General features: G+C 40.1%; 1 protein-coding gene across 2 annotated transcripts in view; it reads left to right on the forward strand.

Moving 5' to 3' along the window:
• Positions 1-2880, forward strand: part of LOC106582087 (mannosyl-oligosaccharide 1,2-alpha-mannosidase IB) — a 142344-nt gene extending 139464 nt beyond the window's left edge. For both annotated transcript variants that reach the window (XM_014164819.3, XM_014164820.3), the window contains exons 14-15: positions 54-169; positions 513-2880. In XM_014164819.3, the coding sequence (XP_014020294.1) occupies positions 54-169; positions 513-645 (249 nt within the window). In that variant the 3' untranslated portion in view covers positions 646-2880. The remainder of the gene's footprint in view (positions 1-53; positions 170-512) is intronic.
• Positions 2881-14949: the final 12069 nt, after the last annotated feature.

A 14949-nucleotide genomic window follows, 5' to 3' on the forward strand; every position in this document is an offset into this window, starting at 1 on the left:
TGTAAAGGGCTAATGTATGGTGATTAACAGTGCTGCTCTGTCACCCCCTCCAGGCTATAGATAAGTACTGCAGGGTCAGCGGGGGGTTCTCCGGGGTCAAGGACGTCTACTCATCCAACCCAACCTACGACGACGTTCAGCAGAGCTTCTTCCTGGCCGAGACGCTCAAGTAAGTCCTCAGCCATTTTGAATCAAGACTGCCCACCCAATAGCTCTCGGGTTGGCCAGCCCCTGTTCTAGGGTGATATTACACTGGTTGTTGTTTTAGGATGAGGTGGAGTGGATGGGGCAGCTCCCCTGTGTCCTGTTCATTCACTTCCAATTAGTTTGAGATGGGGATGCACTGGAACTGTGTGCTCTACTACCCTCTGCTGGTGACTGTTTATTGCTGTTCACATTGTCTCACCTGTACCATACAAATAGCACTGATGAACAGAATAGAGCAGCTGAATATTGTCTGCTCTCTCCCTCCTCCTTGTCTTTCTACCTCGCCCTCCCTCTATCTTGTCCAGGTATCTGTACCTGTTGTTCTCCAGTGATGACCTGATGCCTTTGGAGAGCTGGGTGTTCAACACGGAGGCCCACCCTCTGCCGGTACTGCACCTGGCCAACCTCACCCTCCCAGGGAGCCAGGCCCAGCGGTAGAGACCAAGGGTCCTCCAGGGGACCAATGCCTCCCTGCCTCCATCTCTCCCTCTCACTACTACAGACTGCAGAAGGAGAGAGCTCAGACCATTGTAGAGTGGAGGGGACTGGAACAATAGCCTCTCTCTCGCTCCCTTTCTTATTCTTTAATTCTCTCGCTCTCACTTTCTATAGCTCTCTCTGGCTCTCTGCTGATCAGAAGGACGGTGGGTGCGTTCAGCTTTTGTGGTTGCCCTCGTAATGTGACTTTTTTGTCAGGAGGCTTGATTTGTTTTGACCAAACTGTCTCATAACGGACGCACACAGGGGCGAGAGAGGGTGTATGGAGTCTGAACGAACAAACACACTCTTCTCTGAAGGGATATGTAGATCCCAGACAGAGTCAGACTGACAGTAAAACTGAAGACTATGCGATCAGTGGGGTTTGTTGATTGTTTTTTTTTTTTTCATTCTATCTTTTGGACGCTGATTGGCGGGGACACAACAATGTGACCCTCCTGGTCCGTCTGCCATTTTCTGTTTACTGTCTTGACCTGGAACTGTATCAGTGTTGCTTTGTGGATAGGAGCAACGGCTTAATGCGTCCCCCTCTGGCACCTTTCTAAAGTGGGCCGGTGAAATGGAATTGATATCCCTTGCGTTCTCTATGCTACATTCTGCCATTTCTGTTCTTTCTCTCTGTTTATCATTCTCTCTTTCCATCTCTCATCATTAGCAGGTGACATACTGTAGCTTAGCCTGGCCTCAAATCATTTTGTTGCTGCTATTCAACCGATGCTGCTTCTCTCTCTCCTCTCAACCTTGTCTTATCACTCCATTCCACCTCCATCTTCTCTTTCTTGTCATATTTCTTCACTTCTCCAGTCACTCCTCTCGCCTGGTCAATTTCTGTTCCTGTCTTTCCATAAATCACTAACACTCCACAGGCAAATTGGACAGGTCTTGATTTGGCCGTGATTCTTGTCTGCTGATAAAATGGCCCCCGTGGATAAATTGTTATGCACTTTGTTGTTTGGATTACCGAGAGGGAAAAGGGAGTGGAGTTACAGCACTGTAGGAGCTGAAGACACAAAGCCCTCCATTTATTATCTCTGTGTCTTTGACTCCTTTTAAAATGACTGACATGGAGCCATATTGTTGCTCTAACACTACTATAGCCTGGAGTTTTTCCCGTTCAGGAACAACTCCCCACCCTACTGATAGGGTTCTACCTAAACATATTAGGACTTGGGCTCCATCACCTGTGCAGTGAGTATGTTGAATGTTATGCCATTCATTCTCTATGGGCTGTGTTCTTAATGGACCTTTTGTGTTTCATATGAATGTTGTTTCTGCAACAGTAGATGGAACAGAAGGAACTCTGCTGTGTTCAGTGAGGAATCTGTGATTGGTGCATTGGAGTGGATGGGGATATACTTTAGGTTTAGGGAACTGAAGGTAACACTGGGAAATAGAAATGTACCCTGGAAGAAATACCATTTTTGTTGGAAGTATCAATTAATTTAAAGCCTTATCAAGAGTTGCTATGTGTGATGCCTTTGGCCAATACTTTTTTTATTTATTTTTATTTTACAAAATGTTATTCATACACAAGCTCATACACCACAAGCTCATACACCAGTCTGCTAGAAACCCAGCTGTCGCTCTAGCAGACCCATGATGATGAAGGAATAGTGATGATGATAATGTTGGGATTGGGCTGATTACAGAACCACTCACCTTGCCAATCAATAAAGCCATACTATATTTGTGTTGCTGCTTAGCTAATTGGTTGGTTTCAGTCACAATTTCTCATGTCTTGAGTACCACCTCCTGTACAACACTTGTCTCACTCTATTCCTTTTTCCTCTGTCACACCCTTTCTACTCATTCCTATCCCTCCAGCTTCTATTCCTCTCTTTCTCCCCTGCTATTGCTCCCTCTGTCCCCATCTGTCAGCAGCTCAGTGTCTCCCTCCTCGTGGTGGTGGCAGTAGCAGCAGCCTACTGGGGTAGAATGGTATGAAGTATGTTTATCACCTCCACCTCACTCTCTGACATCCTCACTCTGACATCATCACTGCTTCCTGTCTGGGGAGAAAGCCCAGGCGTTCTTTGGCACTGTCAGTCGCCGGGAGGATGTTGATTTTGAAAAAAGTGTTCCGTATTTGTATTTTTACTGAACAAAAAAAGACCTGTAAATATGTTTAAAATGAGACAATAAAGATGTTATGAAAAGTGAACAGAATAACTAAAATGGTGTCTTGGTAATGTGTGTTTCCTGTTGTTTGCTCTGTTTCCTTATCTAATGCATTTACTTGCAGGATTTAGCTTGCGGTGCTCAGCACCTTTTTACCATACCTTTTTATAGAATGTTTATAGAAGGTGAAGTCAAGTCTTCTCTTTCAGCTCCTGTCCTGAGGGGGGCAGTCTTGCTTAATATCCAAAATACAAACATCAATTCAACAGCTAGTAAGGCTTAACAATAACGTTTCATTGATTTCAAAGATTTTAAGATTCTATTCGAGACTTTGAACACCCAAACTGTGATCGGACACTTGGCAGGGATGATTTGTGTTATAATCCCAGTATCTAAAGACTAAAGTTTACTGTGCTGTCCCTCATATGTGGTACTGCCTGGGATGGGAATTACCGGAATTGCAAAGAGGATTCCTGCGCACTTTATCTTTGCATGTGTCGTTGATTGTCTGTTTACGTTTCAATCTAGGACCTTTCTGCCCCAGTCAGTCTGCTGTGCCCTGCTCTCCATAATGTTATCTGAGTATGAAGCCGTTAACAGTTACAGGGAGCAGCAGGTCATAGTCCTGGCATGGAGCCTCTGCCCACAACACCACAGCATGGCACACTACGCTCTCTCCCTGTCATAACGCTGTTAATAGAAGACAAAACAGCATGTCAGTGCAGAGATATTATTTTTTCACAGTTTTGTGTTTTGTTTCTGTTCATCTAAGTGATTTGATCAGTTCAGTAATGTTTCTTCCATCTGTCCAAATTGGGATGGCGGCCTCTCCTGCTCGCATCCACCCCTCATTTCTCAGTCTGTCATCAGTTGGCGTGACAATGGGCTGACAGGTCAGGATGGCTAGGCAGAGAGCAGGGCCTGACCCTTGGACATCCATCTGACCTGAGGAGAACCCTTGTGTCATATGGTTTCCAGATAACGATCTTCAGACATACAGGCCGCATCTTAATAGTCTAAAATGGCTTCCTCTTCATCTGCACGGATCTGAAATCACAGGATAGGTGAAAGCACTATGGTGTTTGCATACTGGTGATTTTCTTCCACCTTTCCAGGTCTTTCAGATCACTGCAGTTCAAGGAAAATAGATAAATAGAAGAAACAAGCCACTTAAGACTTGAGATGCACTGATGTACTGGTCCAGATGGCCAGAAAGAGAACTGGCAATAATGCAGCATAGCAAAACACATGAGTAAATTTAAGCCTTGTCTGTTTCTAGAAAGCCTTTCAATTACATTATAAGGATATATCTGACTGTGCTCTTGAAGAAGGGACTAGTTGGATGTGGGTAATAAAGAAGCTTAGGAAAATATTTGGGCATAGATTTCTATTGCTGGTTATGTGTGCACTGGTTGCTCCTCTAAATGTCATTATTAGTTGACTTCAAAAGTTTATGTTGTATATGAACTGGCAAAATGTCCTGTTCCTGTTGGCTCATTCATCTGCACACACCCTGGAGTGGAACAGAGTTGAGTGTATATGTGTGTGTAGAGGAACAGGACAGGTGTGTCGAAGATGCAACTCTGCCAAGGTTACAGTGATCTGAATGGGTAAATACAGACTTGATGTCCCAAGCAAATAACTTTCACTTTTCACATACACAGTACCAAGGATTCGAGGCTCTTAGCTAGACAATGAAGCCTTGAAATAATGATGAAGATCCCTACTATCCCGGCCCTTATGGAGTGGCAGCACAAGAGCTGATTTCCGTACCTTTGGAATATTTCTTGGTAACAATGTTAAATAAAAATGTGGGTTATTGAGCCAACAATAATGGCCGCTGCACGCGTAAGCAGACTAGGATCCAATTGGTCGGCCCCTGTGGATTTCTTGTCTATTGCTAGCACAGCATCCAGGACTTATTTTTATGTAAATAGCCTAAAAGAAAAGCTTAGACTATAATTTCTCTGATCATTCAGCGCGTTTCCCCTATCATTATCCAGCCCAATATCATTGTGAATAGACTTAGAAGCATTTCACTGTAAGGTCTACACCTGTTGTATTCGGCGCATGTGACAAATAAAATTTGACTTGATTTGAAGTTATTTCAAAGAGATAGCCCGCTGAAATAAAATGGTGATTAAATGCATCAATGATATCATTTTTTTCCGTAATGAGGTCAGTGTCTGAATTAATTTGTCGTGGCAGAGAGGAGGAAGTAGAACCCTTCAGGGATCAGGGATAGCTGAAATACAATCCAAGGTCACAAAAATAAAGATAATGTCAAAAAGCCTGTTCACTGAAGTTCCTCTTTGTGATGACACGGGGCTTAGATTTTTGTATTCTCACATCTCTAACACAAACATCTGGGCAATGGTCACTCATGTCATGGGCAAATACACCAGCAGAAACTGGTGTATTCGTTAAAATAAGATCAATCAGATTTGACTTTGAAGGATCTCTAGGGTTGGGCCGTGTAGGCTTAGTCACCAGCTGGGTTAGATTTAGATCATTACACATGTTTTTTAGATTGTCTGAAGCCTGCATTTCCCAATCATAATTTAGGTCGCCCAGGATAAATTCTGATTTAGTAAAAGAAGACAACAAACTAGTTAACTGCTTGAGTGCACCAAGGTTAGCTGAGGGAAGACAGTAGACCCCTATAACAGTTATGGTACATTTTTCCCCAGACAAAGTCTTAAAGATAGTAGCTCAAATTCTTTGTCAAGGGAAATGGATTTCAGTAAAGAGACAGAGAAATTATTTTTTATAAAAATGGCCATTCCACCACCTCTACCCTGTCTGTCAGCTCTGAACACATGATAACCCTCAATATTAATATCAGAGTACAGAATGATTCAAGCTTCAGTCAATACCAGAATAGCCAGATTTGTCTGCATAGCCCAGATCTTTTTAACGATTTTTAAAGTCACATGGAAACTCCAACTCAAACAAGCTACGTTCAATAGGTGGTTGCAGGCCCTGTCTGATGGTTGATATTGATATAGTTGGTATGGCTATAAGATTGCATAGAACTGCACCATTTGGTCTATCCTTATTAGCAATAGAGGAAGGATAAGAAATTGGAATTACTTTTCCAAGGTTAACACCATAGGGCCTGAGGCCGCAGCCAATGTCAAAATTAGGAACACTCAGAGTAACCAATGATGGAATGATATAAACTGACTTACATGGGCTTTGGATGCTATCATGCAACAACCCAAGCCCTCTCCGTGCTTTGAAAACCGAGGGGATATTCAAGTTTAAGGAATTCATATTTGAACTAAAAGCACTGTGTGAGCAGACCACAGTGGGCTTCTCTTTTGAGCTAACAATAGGATATCTAAGGGTGCAGTTCAAACGAATGGGTACAAGGTTACAACTGACAACACCCCTGGCAGTATAGACAACAGTACGACGAGAAAACTTAGAGTGGATGGGAGATATTACCTGAGTGGGACATGGTCTGTCTCTGAGCCAATATCTTAACGCAGCCTTGAAATATGAAGAGAGGGTCCAGGCTCCTAGATGGTTTGGGTGGAGTCCATCATCTCTGTAGGGACGGCACGCAGCCTGGGAGACAGTGCTGTCAGGCATCATTCAGGGCTTAAATGCCCCGCATACACTTTAGATGATGTTTCAATACACCCAGTCACTACAAAGACACAGGTGTCCTTCCTAACTCAGTTGCCGGAGAGGAAGGAAACCGCACAGGGATTTCACCATGAGACCAATGGTGACTTTAAAACTGTTGCAGAGTTTATTGGCTGTGATAGGAGAAAATTGAGGATGGATCAACAACATTGTAGTTACTCCACAATACTAACCCAATTGACAGAGTGAAAAGAAGGAAGCTTGTACAGAATAAAAATATTCAAAAATATGCTATGCAATTAACTTTTTGTCCTGAATATAAAGTGTTACGTTTGGGGCAAATCCAATACAACACATTACTGAGTATCACTCTGCATATTTTCAAGCATAGTGGTGGCTGCATAATTTTATGGATATGCCTGTAATTGTTAAAACCTCTCTGGGATAGGTGGGACGCTAGCGGGACACGCTATTCAACAGCCAATGAAATAGCATGGCGCGAAATACAAAACAGCAAAAATCTCATAATTTCATTTTCTCAAACAATCAACTATTTTACACCATTTTAAAGATAAGACTCTTGTTAATCTAACCACATTGTCCGATTTCAAAAAGGCTTTACTGCGAAAGCATAAAATTACATTATGTTGGGACATAAACTTCACAAGAAAAACCACACAGCCATTTTCCGAGCAAAGACATGCATCACAAAAACCAAAAGTACAGCTAAAATATTCACTAACCTTTGATGATCTTCATCAGATGGCACTCATAGGACTTCATGTTATAAAATACATGTATGTTTTGCTCGATAAAGTTCATATTTATATCCAAAAACAGCATTTTACATTGGCGCGTGATGTTCAGAAAATGTATTCCCACCAAAACCGCCGGTGAATGAGCACATCAATTTACAAAAATACTCATCATAAACGTTGATAAAATTTACAACAGTTATTGAAAGAATTATAGATATACTTCTCCTTAATGCAACCGCTGTGTCAGATTTTAAAATAGCTTTACGGAGAAAGCACATTTTTCAATATTCTGAGTACAGACCTCAGCCATCAAAGCAAGCTATACAGATACCCGCCAAGTTCTGGGATCAACTAAACTCAGAATTAGTATTATAAATATTCTCTTATCTTTGCTGATCTTCGTCAGAATGCACTCCGAGGACTCCTACTTCCACAATAAATGTTTGTTTTGTTCGAAATACTCCATATTTATGTCCAAATTCCTCCGTTTTGTTCGTGCGTTCAGTTCACTATCCAAAGGCATAACGCGCGAGCGTAAATCAGGACACGAAAAGTCAAAATGTTCCATTACCGGTCATAGAAACATGTCAAACGTTGTTTATAATCAATCCTTAGGGTCTTTTTAACATAAATGTCGATAATATTCCAACCGGACAATAGCGTATTCATTCAAGAAGAAAAAGAAGGCACTGCGCATTCACGGGCTCGCGCATACCCAAGCCCTTTGTCCATAGGCAGTCCACTCATTGACTGAGCTACTATTCTCTGCCCAGTAACAGGAGAAGGAGGAAACAAGTTTCTAAAGGCTGTTGACAGCCTTAGGAAGTGCAACGTGACCCCACAGACACTGTAGTTTCGATAGGGATTCAAAAGAAGAACTACAATTCTCAGATTTCCCACTTCCTGGTTGGATTTTTCTCCAGTTTTTGCCTGCCATATGAGTTCTGTTATACTCACAGACATCATTCAAACCGTTTTAGAAACTTCAGAGTGTTTTCTATCCAAATCTAATAATAATATGCAAATATTTGACTCTGGGCCCGAGAATTAGGTAGTTTACTCTGGGCATGCTTTTCATCCGAAATCGAAAATACTGCCCCCTATACCCTAAAAAGTTAAGGACTCAGGAGTTTTTCAGGATCTAAAAGAAACGGAATGGAGCTAAGCACAGGCAAAATCCTAGAGGAAAACCTGGTTCAGTCTGCTTTCCACCAGACACTGGGAGATGAATTCCCCTTTCAGCAGGATAATAACCTAAAACACAAGGCCAAATCTACACTGGAGTTGCTTACCAAGAAGAAATTTAATGTTCCTGAGTAGCCAAGTTACTTTTTTCACTTAAATTTACTTGAAAATATATGTCAAAACCTGAAAAAGGTTGTCTAGCAATGAACAACAACCAATTTGACAGAGCTTGAAGAATTGTGAAAATAATAATGGTAAAATGTGCACAATCCAGGTGTGGAAAGCTCTTAGAGACCCAGAAACACTCACAGCTGTAATTGCTCCTAAAGGTGCTTCTACAAAATATTGACTATGGGGTGTGAATACTTAAGTTTGAATACAAAGGTTTGTACACACCTACTCATTCCAGAGTTTTTCTTTATTTTTACTATGTTCTACATTGTAGAGTAAAAATGAAGACATCAAAACTATGAAATAATAATATGGAATCATGTAGTAACCAAAAAAGTACTTAAAAGTGTTCAACTTTTATATTTTAGATTCTTCAAAGTAGCCACCCTTTGCCTTGATAGCATTGCACACTCTTGGCATTCTCTCAACCAGCTTCATGAGGTTGTCACATGGAATGCATTTCAATTAACAGGTGTGGAATTTCTTTCCTTCTTATTGTGTTTGAGCCAATCAGTTGTGTTGTGACAAGGTAGGGTTGGTATACAGAAGATAGCCCTATTTTGTAAAAGACCAAGTACTGTATGTAAATGATATGTTTCTGTATTTTATTTTCAATTCATTTGCAAAAATTCTAAAAACATATTTTCACCTTGTCATTATGGGGTATTGTGTGTAGATGGGTGAAAGAAAACATCAATTTAATCACTTTTGAATTTGGGCTGTAACACAACAAAATGTGGAACAAGTCAAGGGGTTTGAATACTTTCTGAAGGCACTGTATGCCTTTAGTTTTCCATGTGGACCAATTCATCAGTGTATTCTGAAACGCTATCCAATGATTGTTCAATAGTGTTGTGTTTTTTGGGAGTGACATTGGTTCTTGTAGAATCTGTTTCATTTTCCTTCATATTGATATATTTTTCTGAACTATCAAGTTCTTAATGTTCTTAGCTTTACAGTATCCTTTGAAAAAATACACATGAAAAGATTCTAGCAGTGAGCATGTGCATCTTCAATATTTACCCATATATCCTCTTTAGTTCATTTAACACTATGTCTCAAGTAAAAGCCTTGGGTGCCCATTTGATACAATTTAAAGTCCAGGAGTTTAAACTCACCTTCAGACTTAAGGAGATATAAAACTTCCCTTTTTATTTTGTGAGTTTTATTTGCCCATATAAAGTCTGTTATGGCAGAGTGTACCTTTTAAAGAATGTCTTCAGTGGGGTAATTGGTACTACCGAGAATAAATACAAAAACTTTGGGAGCCATGCCATTCTGAAGAGGTTTATTCTACCTGTAAGATTTATGGGAAGACAGTACCATTTAAATAGATCTGCTTTCATATTGTTGAGTAATGGGATAAAGTTATCTTTATATGTTTGTTGTCACTTATTAAGCTTCCTAAGTATTTGATCTTTTTTTGTGGTCCACTTAAAGGATTTCTGTAGATCATTAATATTATTTTTATTTTTCCTATTGCCATTATTGCATTTTTTCCAGAAAAATTTTAGATATTTTGGAATATTCCGATTTTTTTTTTTTTGCAAGTGTCACGGGCTGGCTCGAGGAACAGGAGAGGTAGAGTCAGGTGCAGGAGACAGAGAGAGTTCGTGACCACACTTCTTTATTGGAAGCACTGTACGTGGTCGACAAAGTATAGGGGCGCAGCCCTGAAAGATTCTGCGGTGGTGTACACAAACAAAATAAACCACTGGCAGAAGGAAAAACTCAGTACACGTTCTTTTCGAACGCAAAAAACCCGGACAAGCAACACAATCACGTACAACCACATACATCCTACGCTAACCTAAATAACCCCCCCTTACTAATGACTAACCCAAAACAGGTGCGTGCCTACCTAGACCTAACCAAACGAAAGTGAAACAAAAAGGGATCGATGGTAGCTAGTAGGCCGGCGACGACGACCGCCGAGCTCCGCCCGGCCGAGGAGGGGCGCCACCATCCGTCACTGTCGTGACAGCAAGGGTGGCATTGAGTTTTCAATATTGGTCAAGATTATCAGGAGATCATCTGCAATTAAGTTTATATTTGTATTAAATGTATTATTTCAGCTGGAAAGTTGAAGGCGTCCAAAGTTTTGAATTGGAAACTACAGGCATTATTTATAAATTAATATTGTGTTTTTTAGCGTATTGTATTATACTGAAACATGTTATTGTATTTGTTTGTAAATGTCTATTTTTAATAACCTTTGTTTGGTTCATATGTATTAAGACTTTTGCCGTTCTGTTGCTTATGAGCTTTGTTATTATTTGATTCTCACAATTTATTAAACTTATGGGTCTGTAATCAGCAGGGTGCTCTCCAGAATTTTCTGGTTTTAATATAACTGAAATAACTGTTTGATACATGAACTAGGAAGTACTGAATTGAGTGACGTGTGTGTTGTCATTTGTGTAAATAGGGGTGCTACTTTGTCGCAAAATGTTAAATAAAATTCTATGGGAAAGCTATCTGTACCTGCTGTTTTTCTCACCATAAATGTTTTAACAGTGTCTAATATTTCTTTGGGTGATTTCCATTTTTAGTGATGATTTATTTTGTCTGCTGATAGTTGCTTCAGGGTTGTTGAGTCTAAGAAGACTGTAGGATCAGTACAACTGTTTAATTGATATCGATTTTCATAGAAGCTTTAAAAATAGTCATTAATAACGTTGTTATTTCTAATTAAAGCATTTGTATCTTTATCTTTTAAAATTATAACTGGTTTGGCGTGTATTCATTTTGTAAGGGCTGCGAGACGTTTACCAGGTTTATTTGCCATTAAATAGTATGCTTTATTTGAGTTTAACCTGTAGTTGTTGGCTCTCTTAAAAGTAAAAGATCATATTCCTGCTAAAGTTCAGACATTTTATAGCTTGTAAAGATTTTTTACAGGCTTTTTCTAAGATAGTGATTTATTTATTTATTTATTTTTATTTTTATTTCAAATTCAAATGTAATTTTTGATCGAGTATGAGATGATAATTTCCTTAATGCCGCCTTAAATGCATCAAAAATTATGTCTGGGCTGGCTTTTCTCTGTCTACATTTGTAATGGTAAAGGTTGTTATTTGCGTACAATGCATTTGGAAAGTATTCAAACCCCTTGACTTTTTCCACATTTGAACTACAGCCTTATTCTAAAATGGATGAAAAGTTTTTTTTCCCTCAATCTACACACAATACCCCATAAAGACAAAGCAAAAACAGGCTTTTAGACATTTTTGCAAATGTATTACAAATAAAAAACTGAAATATTACATATTCATAAGTATTCAAACCCTTTAGTCAGTACTTTGTTGAAGCACCTTTGGCAGCGATTTCAGCCTTGAGTCTTCAAGGGTATGACGCTACAAGCATGGCACACTTGTATTTGGGGAGTTTCTCCCATTCATCTCTGCAGATCCTCTCAAGTTCTGTCAGGTTGGACGAGGAGCTTTGCTGCACAGCTATTTTCAGGTCTCTCCAGAGATGTTCGATTGGGTTCAAGTCTGGGCTCTGGCTGGGCCACTCAAGGACATTCAGAGACTTGTCCTGAAGCCACTCCTGCATTGTCTTGGCTGTGTGCTTAGGGTCATTGTCCTGTTGGAAGGTGAACCTTCGCCCCAGTCTGAGGTCCATGAGAAGGTTTTCATCAAGGATCTCTCTGTACTTTGCTCTGTTCATCTTTCCCTCGATCCTGACTAATCTCCTAGTCCCTGCCGCTGAAAAACATCCCCACAGCATGATGCTGCCACCACCATGCTTCACCGTAGGGATGGTGCCAGGTTTCCTCCAGACGTGACACTTGACATTCAGGCCAAATAGTTCAATCTTGGTTTCATCAGACCAGAGAATCTTGTTTCTCATGGTCTGAGAGTCTTTAGGTGCCTTTTGGCAAACTTCAAGCGGGCTGTCATGTGCCTTTTAATGAGGAGTGGTTTCCGTCTGGCCACTCTACCATAAAGGCCTGATTGGTGGAGTGTTGCAGAGATGTTTGTCCTTAGGGAAAGGTTCTCCCATCTCCACAGATGAACTCTGGAGCTCTATCAGAGTGACCATCAGGTTCTTGGTCACCTCCCTGATCAAGGCCCTTCTCCCCCGGTTGCTCAGTTTGGACGGGCGGACAGTTCTAGGAAGAGTTTTAGTGGTTCTAAACTTCTTCCATCTAAGAATGATGGAGCCCACTGTATTCTTAGGGACATTCAATGCTCCAGAAAAGTTCCCTTCTCCAGATCTGTGCCTCGACACAATCCTGTCTCGGAGCTCTACAGACAATTTCTTTGACCTCATGGCTTGGTTTTTGCTCTGACATGCACTGTCAACTGTGGGACCTTATATAGACAGGTGTGCGCCTTTCCAAATCATGTCCAATCAATTGAATTTACCACAGGTGGACCCCAATCAAGTTGTAGATCAATGGAAACAGGATGCACCTGAGCTTAATTTTGAGTCTCATAGCAAAGGTTCTGAATACTTATATAAATAAGTTATTTCTGTTTTTTTATTTTAATACATTTATAAAAAAATCTAAAAAACTGTTTTCACTTTGTCTTTATGGGGTATTGCGTACAGATTGTTTAGATTTTTTTATCCATTTAAGAATAAGGCTGTACTGTAACAAAATGTGGAAAAAGTGAAGGGGTCTGAATACTTAACTAATGCACTGTATATATTACATTTAGGGTATTCTGTCACTAAGTGCATTTTCTGTTGGTGTAATTAAGCATGATACAGGAGAATGAGCCGATATCACTATGTCATAGATTTTTTTAACCCAGTAAATTGTTGAGTGCATTTTTGGAAATAAAAATGTAGACAATTATTGAATAGCTTTTCTTACTTTGAGAAAAAAAGGAGTAGTCTTTTGTAGTTGGGAATAGTAATCTCCAGGTTTCTTGTAAATTATTTGTAGATATGACCTTTTTCAGCTTCTTTGGAGGCTCCTTGAATTTGCCTTTTTTTATTACTATGTCTGTCTAACTTGCCGAATGTGTGATTTAGGTTGCCTGCTAAAATAATAGTTCCTGTCTGGATTTGATCTAATATAGCTTGAATTATATCTAAAAACACCAAAATTGCCCCTGGGGCGATATACAATGAAATCAATGTGTATTTTTGCATTATGTAAATTACAATTTAACATTAGAAAACTGAATTTTTGGTCTGTGTGCTGGGCTATAAGGGAAAAGGTGTATTGTTATTTATCAGGATACCTACCCGTCTGCTGTTACTACAGTAGCTAGCAGCATAGGCCTCTCCAACCCAGTTCTTCTTTAAATATTCAATTTCTCCTTTTTTGAAATGTAACTCTTGCAGGAAACCACATCTGCTGACAATCTCTTTAAATGTTCAAGAACAATATGTTTTCTTTTGACATCATGGAGCCTGTGCACATTCCATGTAATTGGATTTTGTTGGTCTTTACTTGTATAGAATCAAAGTTAACCTTGTCTGTTCCATCTATTGTTGAAGAACCAGATAAAACATTTTAGCAGACATGTCACATAAGACTGTGGACGTTCCATGTAATGGGAGAGTCATAGTATTGTTCATATATTTTTTTAAGATCACACTGACTATCACCGGTTTCACTCAATGCAATGCCCCCAGCTTGTTCAGAGGATGGAGGATAGTGCTCCTCTCTCTGTTGCAATACCACTGAATGGAAAACATACTATTGCGCTACATCAAGTATGTGCAACTCCAGTCCTTGGGGGCCTGATTGGTGTCACACTTTTGCCTCAGACACTGCGCTGTTACTGTATAGACATGTTTACAATTAATATTATTTATGCCTAGTAATGTCTTCCATCATTAACATGTGGGCTGTCTAAAACATGTTAAGTGTTTTAGTGTCTGAGAGATATTTGGGAAACACTGATGGATTGGGCATGTAGTTCCTGCTGTGTTTATGTTATTAGTCATCCTAGTGTTTCATCTGGCCTCAGTCTCCTACAAAAGCGTCTGGTTATGTTAGGAAAGGGGATCCAAAATGAAGGAGAGCAGGAGGGAGAGAGGGATATAGTGAGAAAATGTGGTAGAAAAGAACAGGGATAAGATGGATGGGAGATGGAGGCAAAGGGTATATGGGCAGGGAGAAAGAAACGGAAGGGATAAAGATCAAGGATGGAGCATCTTTCTCTCATGTGGAAAAACTGACCCTCTCTCTTTTAAACAGCTTGGTGAGGTTACTGGAAAACGAGATAATCCAATAGGTCTAGTAACACACAGACGCGTCCCCATAAAGTTGGTAACACTCAAATGAAGTCCCCATAAAGTTGGTAACACTCAAATGAAGTCCCCATAAAGTTGGTAACACTCAAATGAAGTCCCCATAAAGTTGGTAACACTCAAATGAAGTCCCCATAAAGTTGGTAACACTCAAATGAAGTCCCCATAAAGTTGGTAACACTCAAATGAAGTCCCCATA

The sequence above is a fragment of the Salmo salar genome, chromosome 21 (genome assembly GCF_965601325.2).
Source record: "Salmo salar chromosome 21, fSalSal1, whole genome shotgun sequence".
Classification (NCBI taxonomy): Eukaryota; Metazoa; Chordata; class Actinopteri; order Salmoniformes; family Salmonidae; genus Salmo; species Salmo salar.